We start from the raw sequence: 12,183 nt of genomic DNA on the forward strand, positions 1-12,183 counted from the left end.
CCGTCGCTCCAAACCCGGCCAACATCATGTGGCTGATGGGTAAAAATAACAAATTATAGCATACATGCCTGCAGTGGTGTAACGAAGCCATGCGAAACTGCACTATGCTTTTATTCTCTTCTACCGCTTTCAGCAAGCCCGATCTTGCCCCACGTACGTTCCACTGCACAAGTACCAGGCACGGTTCTTACTTACATCATTACCGTACGGTGGAATATTCGTTCGTCTGCTGTGGCTTGGAGGAGATCTTCTTCATTGGTAAGCTTTCTTTCGTTCTACAATCGATAGCTTTCCACAGCCGTGCCAATAATAACCATTGTACTAGACGGTGCGAAATCGGTCGAAAAAGATCACATAACGACAATCCAATTTTCTTCAATAATCTCTCCGTCCCGGTGACGGGTGCACTAGTGTCATTTGCAAATACGGTTCTGTGACAACTTTGTAGTGACCAACTACAGAAACAAGGTAAAATTGTTCTTTACAAACAGAGATGTTCCGTTCTTTTTTGTGGATATATTTTGTGAAATGTGAGTCACGCAACGAACATATTACTAAACTTTAATGCGAAACAATTATTTAAAAAAAAAACAAATTTAAAATAACAAGAAATAGATAAACAAGATCAAAAAGAAAATTCTATTTTAATCAATTAACAACTCTATATGAAGATTGTTTTGATTTGGAAATATATTAAGATGACAAGCGCTTAAGTAAACTTAAGTGGAACACACTAAAACGAGCTTAATTTTATCACATGAATTAAATGTAGAATCTTCGAACAAATTAATGTCATTGTGTTGGTGTGTTTTCGAGATGAAATGATAGTACTATTTGTCATTTTGTAACAAAAATCAACACTCACATTTTATCTGGTCTCTGTAGTCTCGTTGCGAAAAACAGTCAGGCATCGATTGTGTACATTAAATGCGTCAATACACAATAAAGCTGTATTGTAACTTCATTCACTTATTCGATTAGTTTTGTGAGTAAACTTAATTTTTTAACACAAAATGACGTTGTGTTTGCTTCATCGAACAATTTTAATCCATCAAGCTTTGTATTGTACGTGCACTTGGTTGACTTGCAACTTTCATTCCACAGTAACACAAAATTAGCTCATGCTCCGGCTGTCGGCATTTGGAACGTGAAACGTATGGCTTTACACCGTTCTCAAAACTTCCAGGTATTGGTTGAAGCAAAATATTGTCTTGTTTTTCGATCGTTTTTTTTTTCTGTAGCTGTTTTCGTAGCAGAGGGTGTGATATCAAACAACACCTCCGCAGGATTGGATTTATGTCGCTCTCTCTCTCTATCTTTCTCTCTCTTTCTTTTGTACACTGTTTCCGCTCGCTTACTACCATCGGACAGCCTGGTCTGCCACCTCGTCAGCGTGTCTATAGATCCTCGACCCCGGAAAGGGAGAAATTTATTTTTAGACACCGAACCGAGCCGTACGGATGCAGCGTCGATGGAGCTGAGTTCGCTCGTTCGGCACTCACGGCGACAGAGCGAAGTTCAAACATCCTTTTAACTGCCGATGCATTACCACGACACAGGTACAATCGTACGCAACGCGAATCACACCCAAACTGCCTACACACAATCACTGCTTTGTCGAAGGCCGAAATCTTTGCCGGTCTCACTGATCATTTGTCGCAGTATCGTTCTTTCCGGCTGCTTTCATGCTATACACGAACAAAAGTTGGGAACGTTGCAAATCAAATATACACCACCAAACCACATTTGAGAACTCTCGTAGTAGTGTTTTCACTCTCAATTTATTAAACTGCGTATCGGTGATCGAGAGCTTCATGCGCCTTCTAGCAAACGCTTTTCAATAACAAAAACAAATACAATTGTTTGTTACGCATCCACGGTACGCTTCGCACTGTCTCAAGCTCACTCGCAAGCAAATAGTCCTCGCACGCCCTTGGCCAGACAGGGAAGCAAGCGTAGTTTTCAACGACGCATTATACACACTGTTTTTACCGGGAGCCGTTTTCGACACGGATTAGCAGCCCCTGACGAGAGTAAAGCGTGCAGGGAGCAGGCTAAAAATAGCATCATCCCCGTGTCGACTGTTTCTATTGTTATTTACTCACAAGAACCGTCCCGGGATACGCGGGTACGCAGCTTTCGGATTCAGCATGTCGCACCAATCGTTCGTTTACGCTAGCGTACTATTATGCACACTGAAACGACCGCGTGACGCTACACGGTTGCATACTTTTAGGCGCTGCAAGTGTTTCAAACCTAACTTCACTTGCTTGCTGGCAGAGCAGCACATCAGTATGATGGCATCATGTGACGGACTGTACTCCTTAGCTTCCGCAATCACTCCTTTCGGCCGGGACATCAAGGACATTAACCAGATGGGCTTTGTTCCTCACACACACACACACACATACATACACACAGTAACTGACTGTACCGATCGTTGTCAACAAAGTTTGTTCAACCGTGCACATTTCGTCCTCGTTTGACCACCAAAAATTGATCCCAAAATCAAACCGACACGCACAGCTTTTCCACGTTTTTTATCCGTTACCCATAAAACGGTATTCCTCACTGTCTTACACTCTCCCAGCTGAGGGCACAATCAAACTCAGGCTTTTCGCTCTCTCTCGGCTTTTTTCCTCCATGCACTTCTACGTTGTACATGTGTGCTTTTTCGGATTTCTGTGTGTGTGTGTGTGTATGTGTGTTTCTGTGAGTGGTTTTTGGTGTGTGTATATGTATGTGTGTTTTTTTTTTCGTTCATTCTTCGTTCATATCTTCCCTCTAGCATCACATTCTGTCTTTCTCTCGCGCGCGCAATTCTGCCTACGCTAGCACGATGCGGAACGGCGTGAATGGTCAATTCTTCCGGCAATCGATAATTTCCGGTGCAAAGCTGTTTTCCTTCAAAACTGTGTAGAGGCACCCCAAAGGCACACGGGCCACACTATTCCGGGGCTACACTGTCACATGCGAGCACACACACACACACACACCTACACACGGCCAGAGACACATATGCGCATCCATGCAGCTGGCTTACGATCGAGGATGCAATCGAGGGTGCATGCACGGTCATAAGTTCCCGAAATCGTTGATTAGTTTCTCACGCTGGCAAACGGGGTATGGGGAGGGGGGCCACAGTTGCAATGGATTTGTAACCCAGTTGCTATTATCTCACAGCACAACACAATGGCAAGTGCTGTGCTGTTAATGTGAAGAAAGGCATGATTTTCATCTCACTTTCGTACCGTAATTATTGAAACACTTCAAGTGGTTCTGTTTTCCACCACATTTTTTGAAGTATTTTCATCCGGTCAGGAGAAAAATAAAACACATTCGTACTATCGTTTCACACCCAACAAGACACTTGAGGAAAGAATCGAGACGAAGCTGCTCCCGGTGAAAAAGAGGCAACACAAGTAACCACCTCAATATGGCATCGGCCTTAATTTCACAGTATCATACTGCCACACTAAACCTCATTCGCACCGCAAGACACCGTCCGTCACAATGGCTGCGCCCAAGCACCGCTAAACTTCTTCTCCAATTTATGTGTCGCTATTTAGCGTGGTACGGTTAGTGGTCCGAATGTTGGGTATTGGCCGTCCCTGGTTCGTCCCGAAATACTGACACGTTCGGCGGCTAGCAAAGGACTGAACCCGTGGTGGACTCGGGAAAATTTACATACACTGCAAACGGACTGGTTTCCCGGTTTGTCTCACACTCTCGTGCCTGCTCGCTTGCTTGCCTCTGGCTGCTTTTCGGCCAAGCAGGACAAGTGCCAGTGCCACCAGTGCCAAACTTGTACGCACCGGCACTCATCAATTACCGTATCGGTGAGTTACCCGGTTGGTAATTTTGGAGCGCACCCCAATCCCGTACCGAGAGGCTAATGAGGACTGTCGAGAAGCGAAGAGAGTGCGATGGTGTGAGTTCCCTCGCAAACAGTAACTGATAGGATTTTTATTATTTCGGTAGCATTTGCACGTAGTGTGTAATTGTGTTTTCAATCGCTTTAAAATGCTGTGTTGTCCCTTTCATTGGGTGTGTTTAAATTTGTCGTAAACTGTTTACAACGCCACGCAAAAAGCTGCTGTTTTGCAAGCTTTTGTTTTCCAAAACTATGGCAATCGATTTCTCTCGCGTCTCTTTTCTAACCGAATCACGCTCGCATCCAGATAAGACGAACTCTCTTTCTCTCGTTCTCTCTCCCAAAACCATTCACATGTAATTCCCTTCCGAAAAGATAGCAAAAAGAAGTCCAAAGAGCAAATGATCCGTTCGGGCAACTATTGTTTTGGTTGCTTCTCTCTGCCTTCCTCTTGTCGCTCTGTCTCGCTCTCTCGGTCTTTCTACAACGGTTCCTTAGCTCAAACCATTCCACACACCAGCAGCGGTCTTTACAAAACGCTAGGGCGAATAAAAAAATCAATATCTTCGCATCGGGGACGCAATAATCAAACCAAACCCTACGTGTATCTACGTCAGCAGACGCTAAGGATCGTATCAGCAAGCGCTCAAAGACGTCAACAAGCAGAAGCCAAGGAGGGAGTATACACGATGCCCTATGCCTACTATGTTCCTGTGCAAGTCACTCATGACAACGGTGTGCGGCGAGCGTGTCTGAGTGGTTCGGTCCTGTACGTGCGTCCATGCGTCCATGTGGGTTCCGGGTGAGGAGATTTGATACTGCTCGTCCCACCCCGCAAACTACCGGGGATTGGCTTCGCGGCCATGTGTGAGTGACCGTGCGAGAGTAAGGACGCCACTCAGCATCCTCGTCCAAGGTCATTGATATGAATTTATTAATTGGATATCTACTCTTTGGATTGCAAACACAGACAAATACGCGTACAGTTGTACTGGAACGCAGAATCTAGTTACAAAGGGAAGACAACATGTAACTTATTTGAACAAGTTTGTATATTTGCTCTACATCTCATAAAAATATAAAATTCTACTACAATAAATTCCATAAAAGTGTAGATTCGCTGTAAGAATAGAAAACTCCTCTCGATTTTACTGCCCATGCACGTGCTAGCGCTGTGGGCAGTTATTGCCATCCCTTATGCGCCGGTGACACTGTGTGTCACCCCTGGTGCGCTTACCAACACCATTACAACCGTACCGGACCCAATTGTCAATGGGAAAAGTTCCAACACGTCACACATTTCCACACAACTGAAAGCGCATTCATTTTGGCGATGAAAGAATGAAGCCAACTGTTTCATCAAACCACACAACAAACAACTACAACCACCGCGAAAAAAGCAACTTCAACACTAGCACACAAAATTGACGTCAGGATTGCCCACACACACGGCACACAATACTAATCCTTCACACTGGTGTATCGATGGCAGAGGAAGCAACTTCATATTCCCTCACTCGGTTGAACACTTCTTCATCGGATCAACCACCACATTCGCCACTTTGGGGGGAGGGATATCATTAAATCGCAATCAATTTCAACCGATGACGTGGATGCCATTACTCTATGAAGTGAACAGCCACCAGGCGTCTCCATCGGTTGTGCAGTTGGTGGTGATTCAAGAAAAAACAAAAAGCGATTAATTATTTTCGATCGCTTTCTTTTGTAAGGTGTGACCTCCATATCGGAAACCTTCTCAAGCGTGACGCGATCATCTATGCTTTAGACTCGCATGTTGCAGTATTGTGCCAGTATGTCAGGCGCATCGTACCGCTACGGGAAACCTTACAATTAGCAGTACTGATACACACACAGAGATAAACTCAACCACACAAGTGTACGATTTGGTGCAATCTTATCTACTGCTGCCCCGTTCCCAAGGGTTGCCGACTCCAAATTTCTGACCACAATCAATACAGCCCGTGTATCGAACACTCGGGCACACAAAAGGTTCACCCCTTTCCAGCGCAGCGCACCCATTGTGTACGACCCAGAAACATACTTTACCCATCGGCATGGCAAGCGCAAGGTCCCGCGCGCAAACCCCATTACGGCGATGCAGCGGGCGCGGTGTGCATGTTCACATTATTACTATTATTGCACATCTTCATCGTCTATAATGAAATTTATAACAGCAAATAATTTACGAGCGCTGCAAGCAACGGGGAAACAGCAACAGGGGAAGTAAAAGGGTTACAAAAAACTTCCACCCAAAAAATAGGCCACCACCGGTACGGGAGCAAAACGGGCCGAAAAGTGACAGTGGTCTGCGAAAGAGTATGGGGTCCGGGGACGCAAGTAACTACTGCTTCTGCAACACAAAAACACAAAAAAGGGAAACTTTTGCTTTAAGATACTGCAGTAGCACAGATACGGCCGCTGTCGGTTTTGCTGCTGATACCGTGACGCTGAACGGCACACGACGTACCGTACACATGCAGACGAACAATTGCCCAGACCCTGGTGTGCAGGAGGGCGAAAAATTGCACACCGTACCGTATGAAAACGCGAGCGGGTTGTGTCTCTCTCGCGCTCGGCAGTACAAAGAAACGGACCATAACCCTTGTGGTAAATGGTAGTTGACAGTTTCTTTCCAATTTTTTCTCCACGCCCCCCCCCCCCTCTTCCCTCCCTCTCCTGCCCATTCCCTCACGGTGTGCGGTCACCATTTTGACTCGTCTTACGCCCGGGGCACGTGCAGATAAAGATGGCCCCTAGGACAAGAGCGTAACATCTCGGGTGAGCCGAGCCGAGAGGAAAAGTGAAATGCAACAACGGCAGAAAGCCAATTGACGATGCAATGAAACGTGCACCGCGTGTACATGGTAAGACGTTCGGGTGAAGCCACTTAGTCAGCGACAGAGCAGAAAGTACCCGGGCCCCGGCGTGGCAGAACTAAGGGGCAAACCCCATTACAAAGCAACTGCCAGAAGTCCGTAGCAACCGAAGTCACGCGGACACGGGGTGGGGGTCGGGGATGTGCGAACAAAGTAACCTTCTGCCACAGCACATCAGAACTCGGTACGGTAGCCGTCCCTTTGCTTACCCCTACATCTTGTCTACCGACTTCCGACGCCAAGTGTTTGCGTGCGTCGATGTGGATGTGTGATGTTTGTTGGAGACATACAGTTTTTTGCGCTCTTTTTTTTATTATTTCTTTGTTCGTTGCACTCCGTGCAAGACACGAGACGAACGTGGTCCTGACCTACAAAAAAAAAAACCTTGGAGAACAAAGCGAATTAAGCGAGGAATTAAAGACGGCCGGTGTATGGTGCTCCTAACTGTTGGTTTTTGTAGGGCTGCGAAGTTTACACACACACACCACCATACACACATTCGAAGAAACAAATGGAACGGTGGACCTGCGGTTCCAGACAAATAAATTGTTAGCTATTGCCAAAGAAAAACTCCATTGATTGTGGACCAATGTGCCGCGTGTGTGTCCTTGCACTGGGTTTAAAAACCGTACAGATCAATGCAGATGTTGTACGAGATTTCGGGGCACATTACTGTGAGCTTAATACGACACAGTTGAGAGAGTGAACCCGAGTTTGCCGCTATCAGGCGAGAAGGATACGTGGCACTTCCTACGAGAACCGTGCTTTAAATAGCCACCCATCCTATTCAAACAGAACAAAACGATGGGACGAATTGACGTTGACAAGCTTTCAGCTAATTAGATGGCTACAGAATGCTAAATGTCATCGCCATCCTACACAATTGCGGCTCGTAGATTTTGCTTAAATCGTACAACTCATCGATTATGCTTTAAAATTTACGCTTCACGATGGCGGCGGGGGAAATCTGATCGTTTCAACATTTTTCCACTTAACTTCTATCGAACGAATCAAAACCGCCTCAATGGACAGGAAAGAAATAACTTCGAGGAATAGGTATTTAACTAACAGAGCGCTACCGCAAACGACATTTTGGCTAGCGAAAAGGCAGGGAAAGTTATGAAAAGAAAGCCAACCATTCAATGGAACTGTCTGTAAAGCGAACGTTTAACGTCATACTCCGGGCTGCGATGCGCGTGACGTACGCCGCTTAGCTAAGTGTCAGCCTGGCTGCGTCATTACCAAGCTTGACGAGCGCTTATTTTTTTGAGAAATAATTTTGAATCCGAAATTATAACGAGTAACAGAGGCGTGAAACAAAAACTGGAAACGAAACAACAGAACATAATGAAAGTAAACACTAACCGCTAGCAGGATCACACTTAAGAGAGAAACATAAGCAATACGAGAGCCACGCGTGGTTCCCTCTGTTTGGTTAGGGACAGTGGTAAAGAAAATACAGTACCAAATAGAAAAACAAAAGGCAATGGTTCGCGTTGGAGAACCAAAGTAAAAATATAGGGGGCCTCTGGCCGATGGCTTCAACGTCCAGAGGTGTCGAGATCGAAGCAAAAGAGGACTTACCTTCAAACTCCGGCGTGGAGCGAATGTCCTCATCGGAGCTGCTGAAGGATCGTTGCTGGGGCAGGTACGGACCACCGAGCGGTCGCTTGTGGGATTTAGTGGGTTCGGGCGGCAGGTGTACACCACCAACACCGCCTCCTAGCCCACCACTACCGTGGCCCGAACTGGATTGTAGCGATTCGGCGTAGTGTTGCTGCTGTCGCGGATGAACCAGATGCGGATGGGTACGCATGAGATCTTCAATTTCGCTCTGAAGATGCGATGGGAATATGGGGACAGGATTAGTTGTGGATCAATTGATCAGCAATAGTGCCGCACCTACCTGATAGTAACTTGGATCATCATGACCATAACCACCCATTGATCCACCACCACCAGCATGCGTGATGTGTACCTGAGGTGTCATCGAATGCTGCCCACCGTAAGGACCGCCGCCGACACCACCCCCATGCTGCATCGGTGGCTGAGGAAGCTGCGAATGTTGTCCATAACCTCCACCGTACCCACCAACTCCTTGCTGACCTCCTGCTGGCCGTCCACCATACATCCCTACCTGGCCGTGACCCATCTGCTGCATCCGTCCCATCTGCTGCTGATGATGGCCAGGAGACATCATGTCCATCCCGCTACCATCCGATTGGGACAGTCGGCGGGTGGGTGGATCTTGCTGGCTGTATTGGCGACGCAGCTGACTGTTCGCCCGTTGCATTGGATTGTTTTCCTTTTCTGCAGCGCTGCGTGCCCGCTCCAGCTTGGGCCGCTTGTCGGAGGGATCGTGCGGATCGAGCATCGTTTGGGGCAATGTCTGGAGAGCAAACACCAACCCAGAGGTCACCAGAGGAATGGAGGTTCATTGTACTGTAGGATTTTTTTCACATCTTACAAAGGGAAAAACTTACCCTAGGATCACCTTCCTGCCTTCGTATCACTCCATCGGGGCTGGTGCTTTTGTTCATCCATTGACCCGTCTTGGATAGAAGTTCCTGCTTTTTTCTACACACTATGCATACCCATATGACCTGTGGAAATGTTGAGTAGTATTAGTAAATTTAACGCAGAGCATTATTAAAAATGAATGATCTTGACATAAACAAAAGTGTTCTTCACTAGATTTCTTCTCCTGTAGCTGAGTAGGTAGACCAACGTACTGTCTGGAAGGGATTAGATTCTAGGTCGTATCCTTACTACAATAATTTTACAAACTTCGAATGTATAGAGACGTTTGTTGTATAAAATTTTGGCTTCTAATTCTTCAAACAAGGAAAATATTTATTCAAACGGGAAAAATATTGGTAAATAGGTAGTCGTTCGTTGAGACCGTCATATAGTAAAAAAAAAAAAGATTTGATACCCTATCTTGGTGTGTGATAAATACGACATTATTTAATGCACTCAAAAACACTTTAACTAGCTCAGAATTCAAAAACCTTAAAAATACATGTAACATATACTAAACGAAATTACAAGTATTAACTATTTAGTGTAATGTAAGTATTTGTGTAATTTTCTCGTCTCAAACAAGTCATTATTTTTGGCCGTAGAAAAAATCAACTTCTAATCCCATATAACGTCGTGTCTCATATGAAGTGCCCAGTGCGAACGCAATTATGCACCGGAAGGCACAACTTGAGTATAAATTTTTAAATTTGATTTTCTGCGGTAACTTTCCAGCAGTTTCGCCGCTTCGTACCGGCAACAAACAATCCGGCAAGCATTAGAGAGTTCATCATGAGCTCTGCATTTTTGCACACAGCTCACATCTTTCACGACAACGTGCGTTGTTTTGATGCCAACAATTTAAACTCGCTGCGTATCATGAAATATTAACCATACGCCAAAACGGCACGCGGCCAGTCCAATTCGCGCGTTTACCGGGGTCGATGGTGCTTCCAGCTCTTCATTAGACTGGTTTGGGGAAAGCGGGGAGAGGTAGGAGTTTTTCGAGGCATACATTTGGGTCAGCGAAATCTCTCGAGCCCACCCAAGAGATGGGCGGTGATGGGCGCTCGGATGCGCTTGGCAACTGTAAAACCAAGCTGCCCCAGGAAAATCGGTCCACAACAACAAGACGCTCCATGAAACCGTTCGAGACATAATGAATGAAAAGCTTCCCTTTTCTTCCAGATATCCTGCCGCCCCAAGCCACCGGTGCTTCACCCCATCAGCTCAACGAAATTAGTTTTCAATGATCCAATTTGGCGATGGTAGCAGCATTGGGGAGGTCAAGTGTGCCTTTCGGAGCCAAAATAATAATTATTACTTCTTCATCTTCCTCCTTAAAGCAATTCGGGCGCAAAAGCTTTTCCACGAAAAAGGAAATGAAACGAAGCGGCCGGAAAGCACTGCCTCGATGCACGCCTTGGTGAGGCGTAGTGGCTGCTACTGCCACTTCAGATTTTCGTCATATTTCATCGACGCCGACGCTCGAGCTGCTGTAGCCGGCAACCCGGGTGGCACCCAGTCTCCCTCTGTGTGCTGGAAAATGGGCTGGCACTTGCTTCAACTCCACCCGATACACCACACGCTCACGCTCTTAGTTAATAGTCAGTCAAACTGTCCGTCTCGGGACAGCATCCTCTTCCGTGCTTCGAGCATTGACAACAGTGGGGAGAAAAAAAGGAACGAATCCGTTGCTAACTGAGCTAATGGTGTGACTGGTGCGGTGAACGCCAGCGGGAGGAAGGTTGATGTCGCTAGACAGCCGGATAGCCGACGATCAGTGCCGCGCGTAGCATATGCGGATTGGATTTTTGGAGAAAGCTGGCACCAGCATTCTGGGCGCCTATGCTGATGAGCCAGCCAGCCAAGCTTCTTCGGCCCAGCACAGTGCTGCTCAGTTACGGATGCTCGTCTCATCATGCGGTGCGGTGGAGGCTCAAGCTAGCCGTAACGATAATGACAAGGACGGAACAAAATGAATGCCAGACTAGACACAGTACATGCCACAATCACACACACACATACGCGCATCCCACAAGACAAATCGAACGTGAAGGCGATGTGAAGGGGAGGAACGGGTACTTAAAATTATGTTCACTTATATTATGCTCCCCCGACGGCTTCAAATCGCCCAAACGAAGGAAGTGCCATTTTTGTGCTAGTATGGACGGCCGAAGAAATTGAAGCCAAAAAATTATGACCCATGTAAATGGGTTTCCTGCACTGCCTTTTCGATGCCAAAGCCTTGTGATGCCGGAACACACACACACACACGTACGGACGCAACTGTACAGCTCATTGTCTTCGGAGTGCCCACTTTATTGGGCACCAAATCTATCCTTCATGTGCCAATGTGTGGAATGGGGCGAGATCGTTAACAAATCCAACAGTGGCATAAAAGATTCACAATTCGCAAATCCGCCCGTTTCCTGTTCGTTCATAAATCAAAAATCAATAGGCAGGGGGCAAGGGAGAAAGAGGGACAAATAATGGGAGGAAGCGAAAGAGAAAGAGAAAGGAAGAGGGAAAACGGCGTAGCATAGGGCTTTTGCTCCGAAATGACGTCATTTCATTCATTCGCATTTCTTTCTGCGATAAGGTAGGCGGACTAGCCGGGTAGCCTAAACCCGGGTGGCGATGATGGTGTGTGGGAAGCAAAACGTGGTAAAGTTTTCATCTTCGATGACTTTCCACTCCGAACGCCAGAGCGATACAGTATTTTCCCTCCTCGTGCGCGCGTGCTCACGTTTCATGTATTTTTTGTTTCCACCGATTTTCCGCGTATGCTTATATTTTCTTCCCTTTTCCCCTTACGATGGTAAGACATTAGGGATCGCTTTTTGTTTTGTACATGGTTTTGGTTGCATATTTGTGTTCGCTGAATTAGCA

At 46.3% G+C, this 12,183-nt stretch overlaps 3 protein-coding genes across 6 annotated transcripts in view; 2 read left to right on the top strand and 1 right to left on the bottom strand.

The window, feature by feature from the left end:
- The window catches only part of LOC126557054 (nuclear pore complex protein Nup107), a 408,812-nt gene that overhangs the window by 372,357 nt on the left and 24,272 nt on the right, over positions 1-12,183 (top strand). The gene's annotated exons all lie outside the window — the stretch shown is intronic.
- The window catches only part of LOC126559365 (AP-2 complex subunit sigma), a 576,875-nt gene that overhangs the window by 319,987 nt on the left and 244,705 nt on the right, over positions 1-12,183 (top strand). The gene's annotated exons all lie outside the window — the stretch shown is intronic.
- Positions 1-12,183, bottom strand: part of LOC126556569 (regulating synaptic membrane exocytosis protein 2) — a 35,983-nt gene that overhangs the window by 22,585 nt on the left and 1,215 nt on the right. For all 3 annotated transcript variants that reach the window (XM_050211883.1, XM_050211880.1, XM_050211882.1), the window contains exons 3-5: positions 9,255-9,374; positions 8,678-9,160; positions 8,356-8,605 (exon numbers count right to left, since the gene is read on the bottom strand). In XM_050211883.1, coding sequence (XP_050067840.1) covers positions 8,356-8,605; positions 8,678-9,160; positions 9,255-9,374 — 853 coding nt within the window. The remainder of the gene's footprint in view (positions 1-8,355; positions 8,606-8,677; positions 9,161-9,254; positions 9,375-12,183) is intronic.

This window comes from Anopheles maculipalpis, chromosome 2RL (assembly GCF_943734695.1).
Source record: "Anopheles maculipalpis chromosome 2RL, idAnoMacuDA_375_x, whole genome shotgun sequence".
NCBI classification, from domain to species: domain Eukaryota; kingdom Metazoa; phylum Arthropoda; class Insecta; order Diptera; family Culicidae; genus Anopheles; species Anopheles maculipalpis.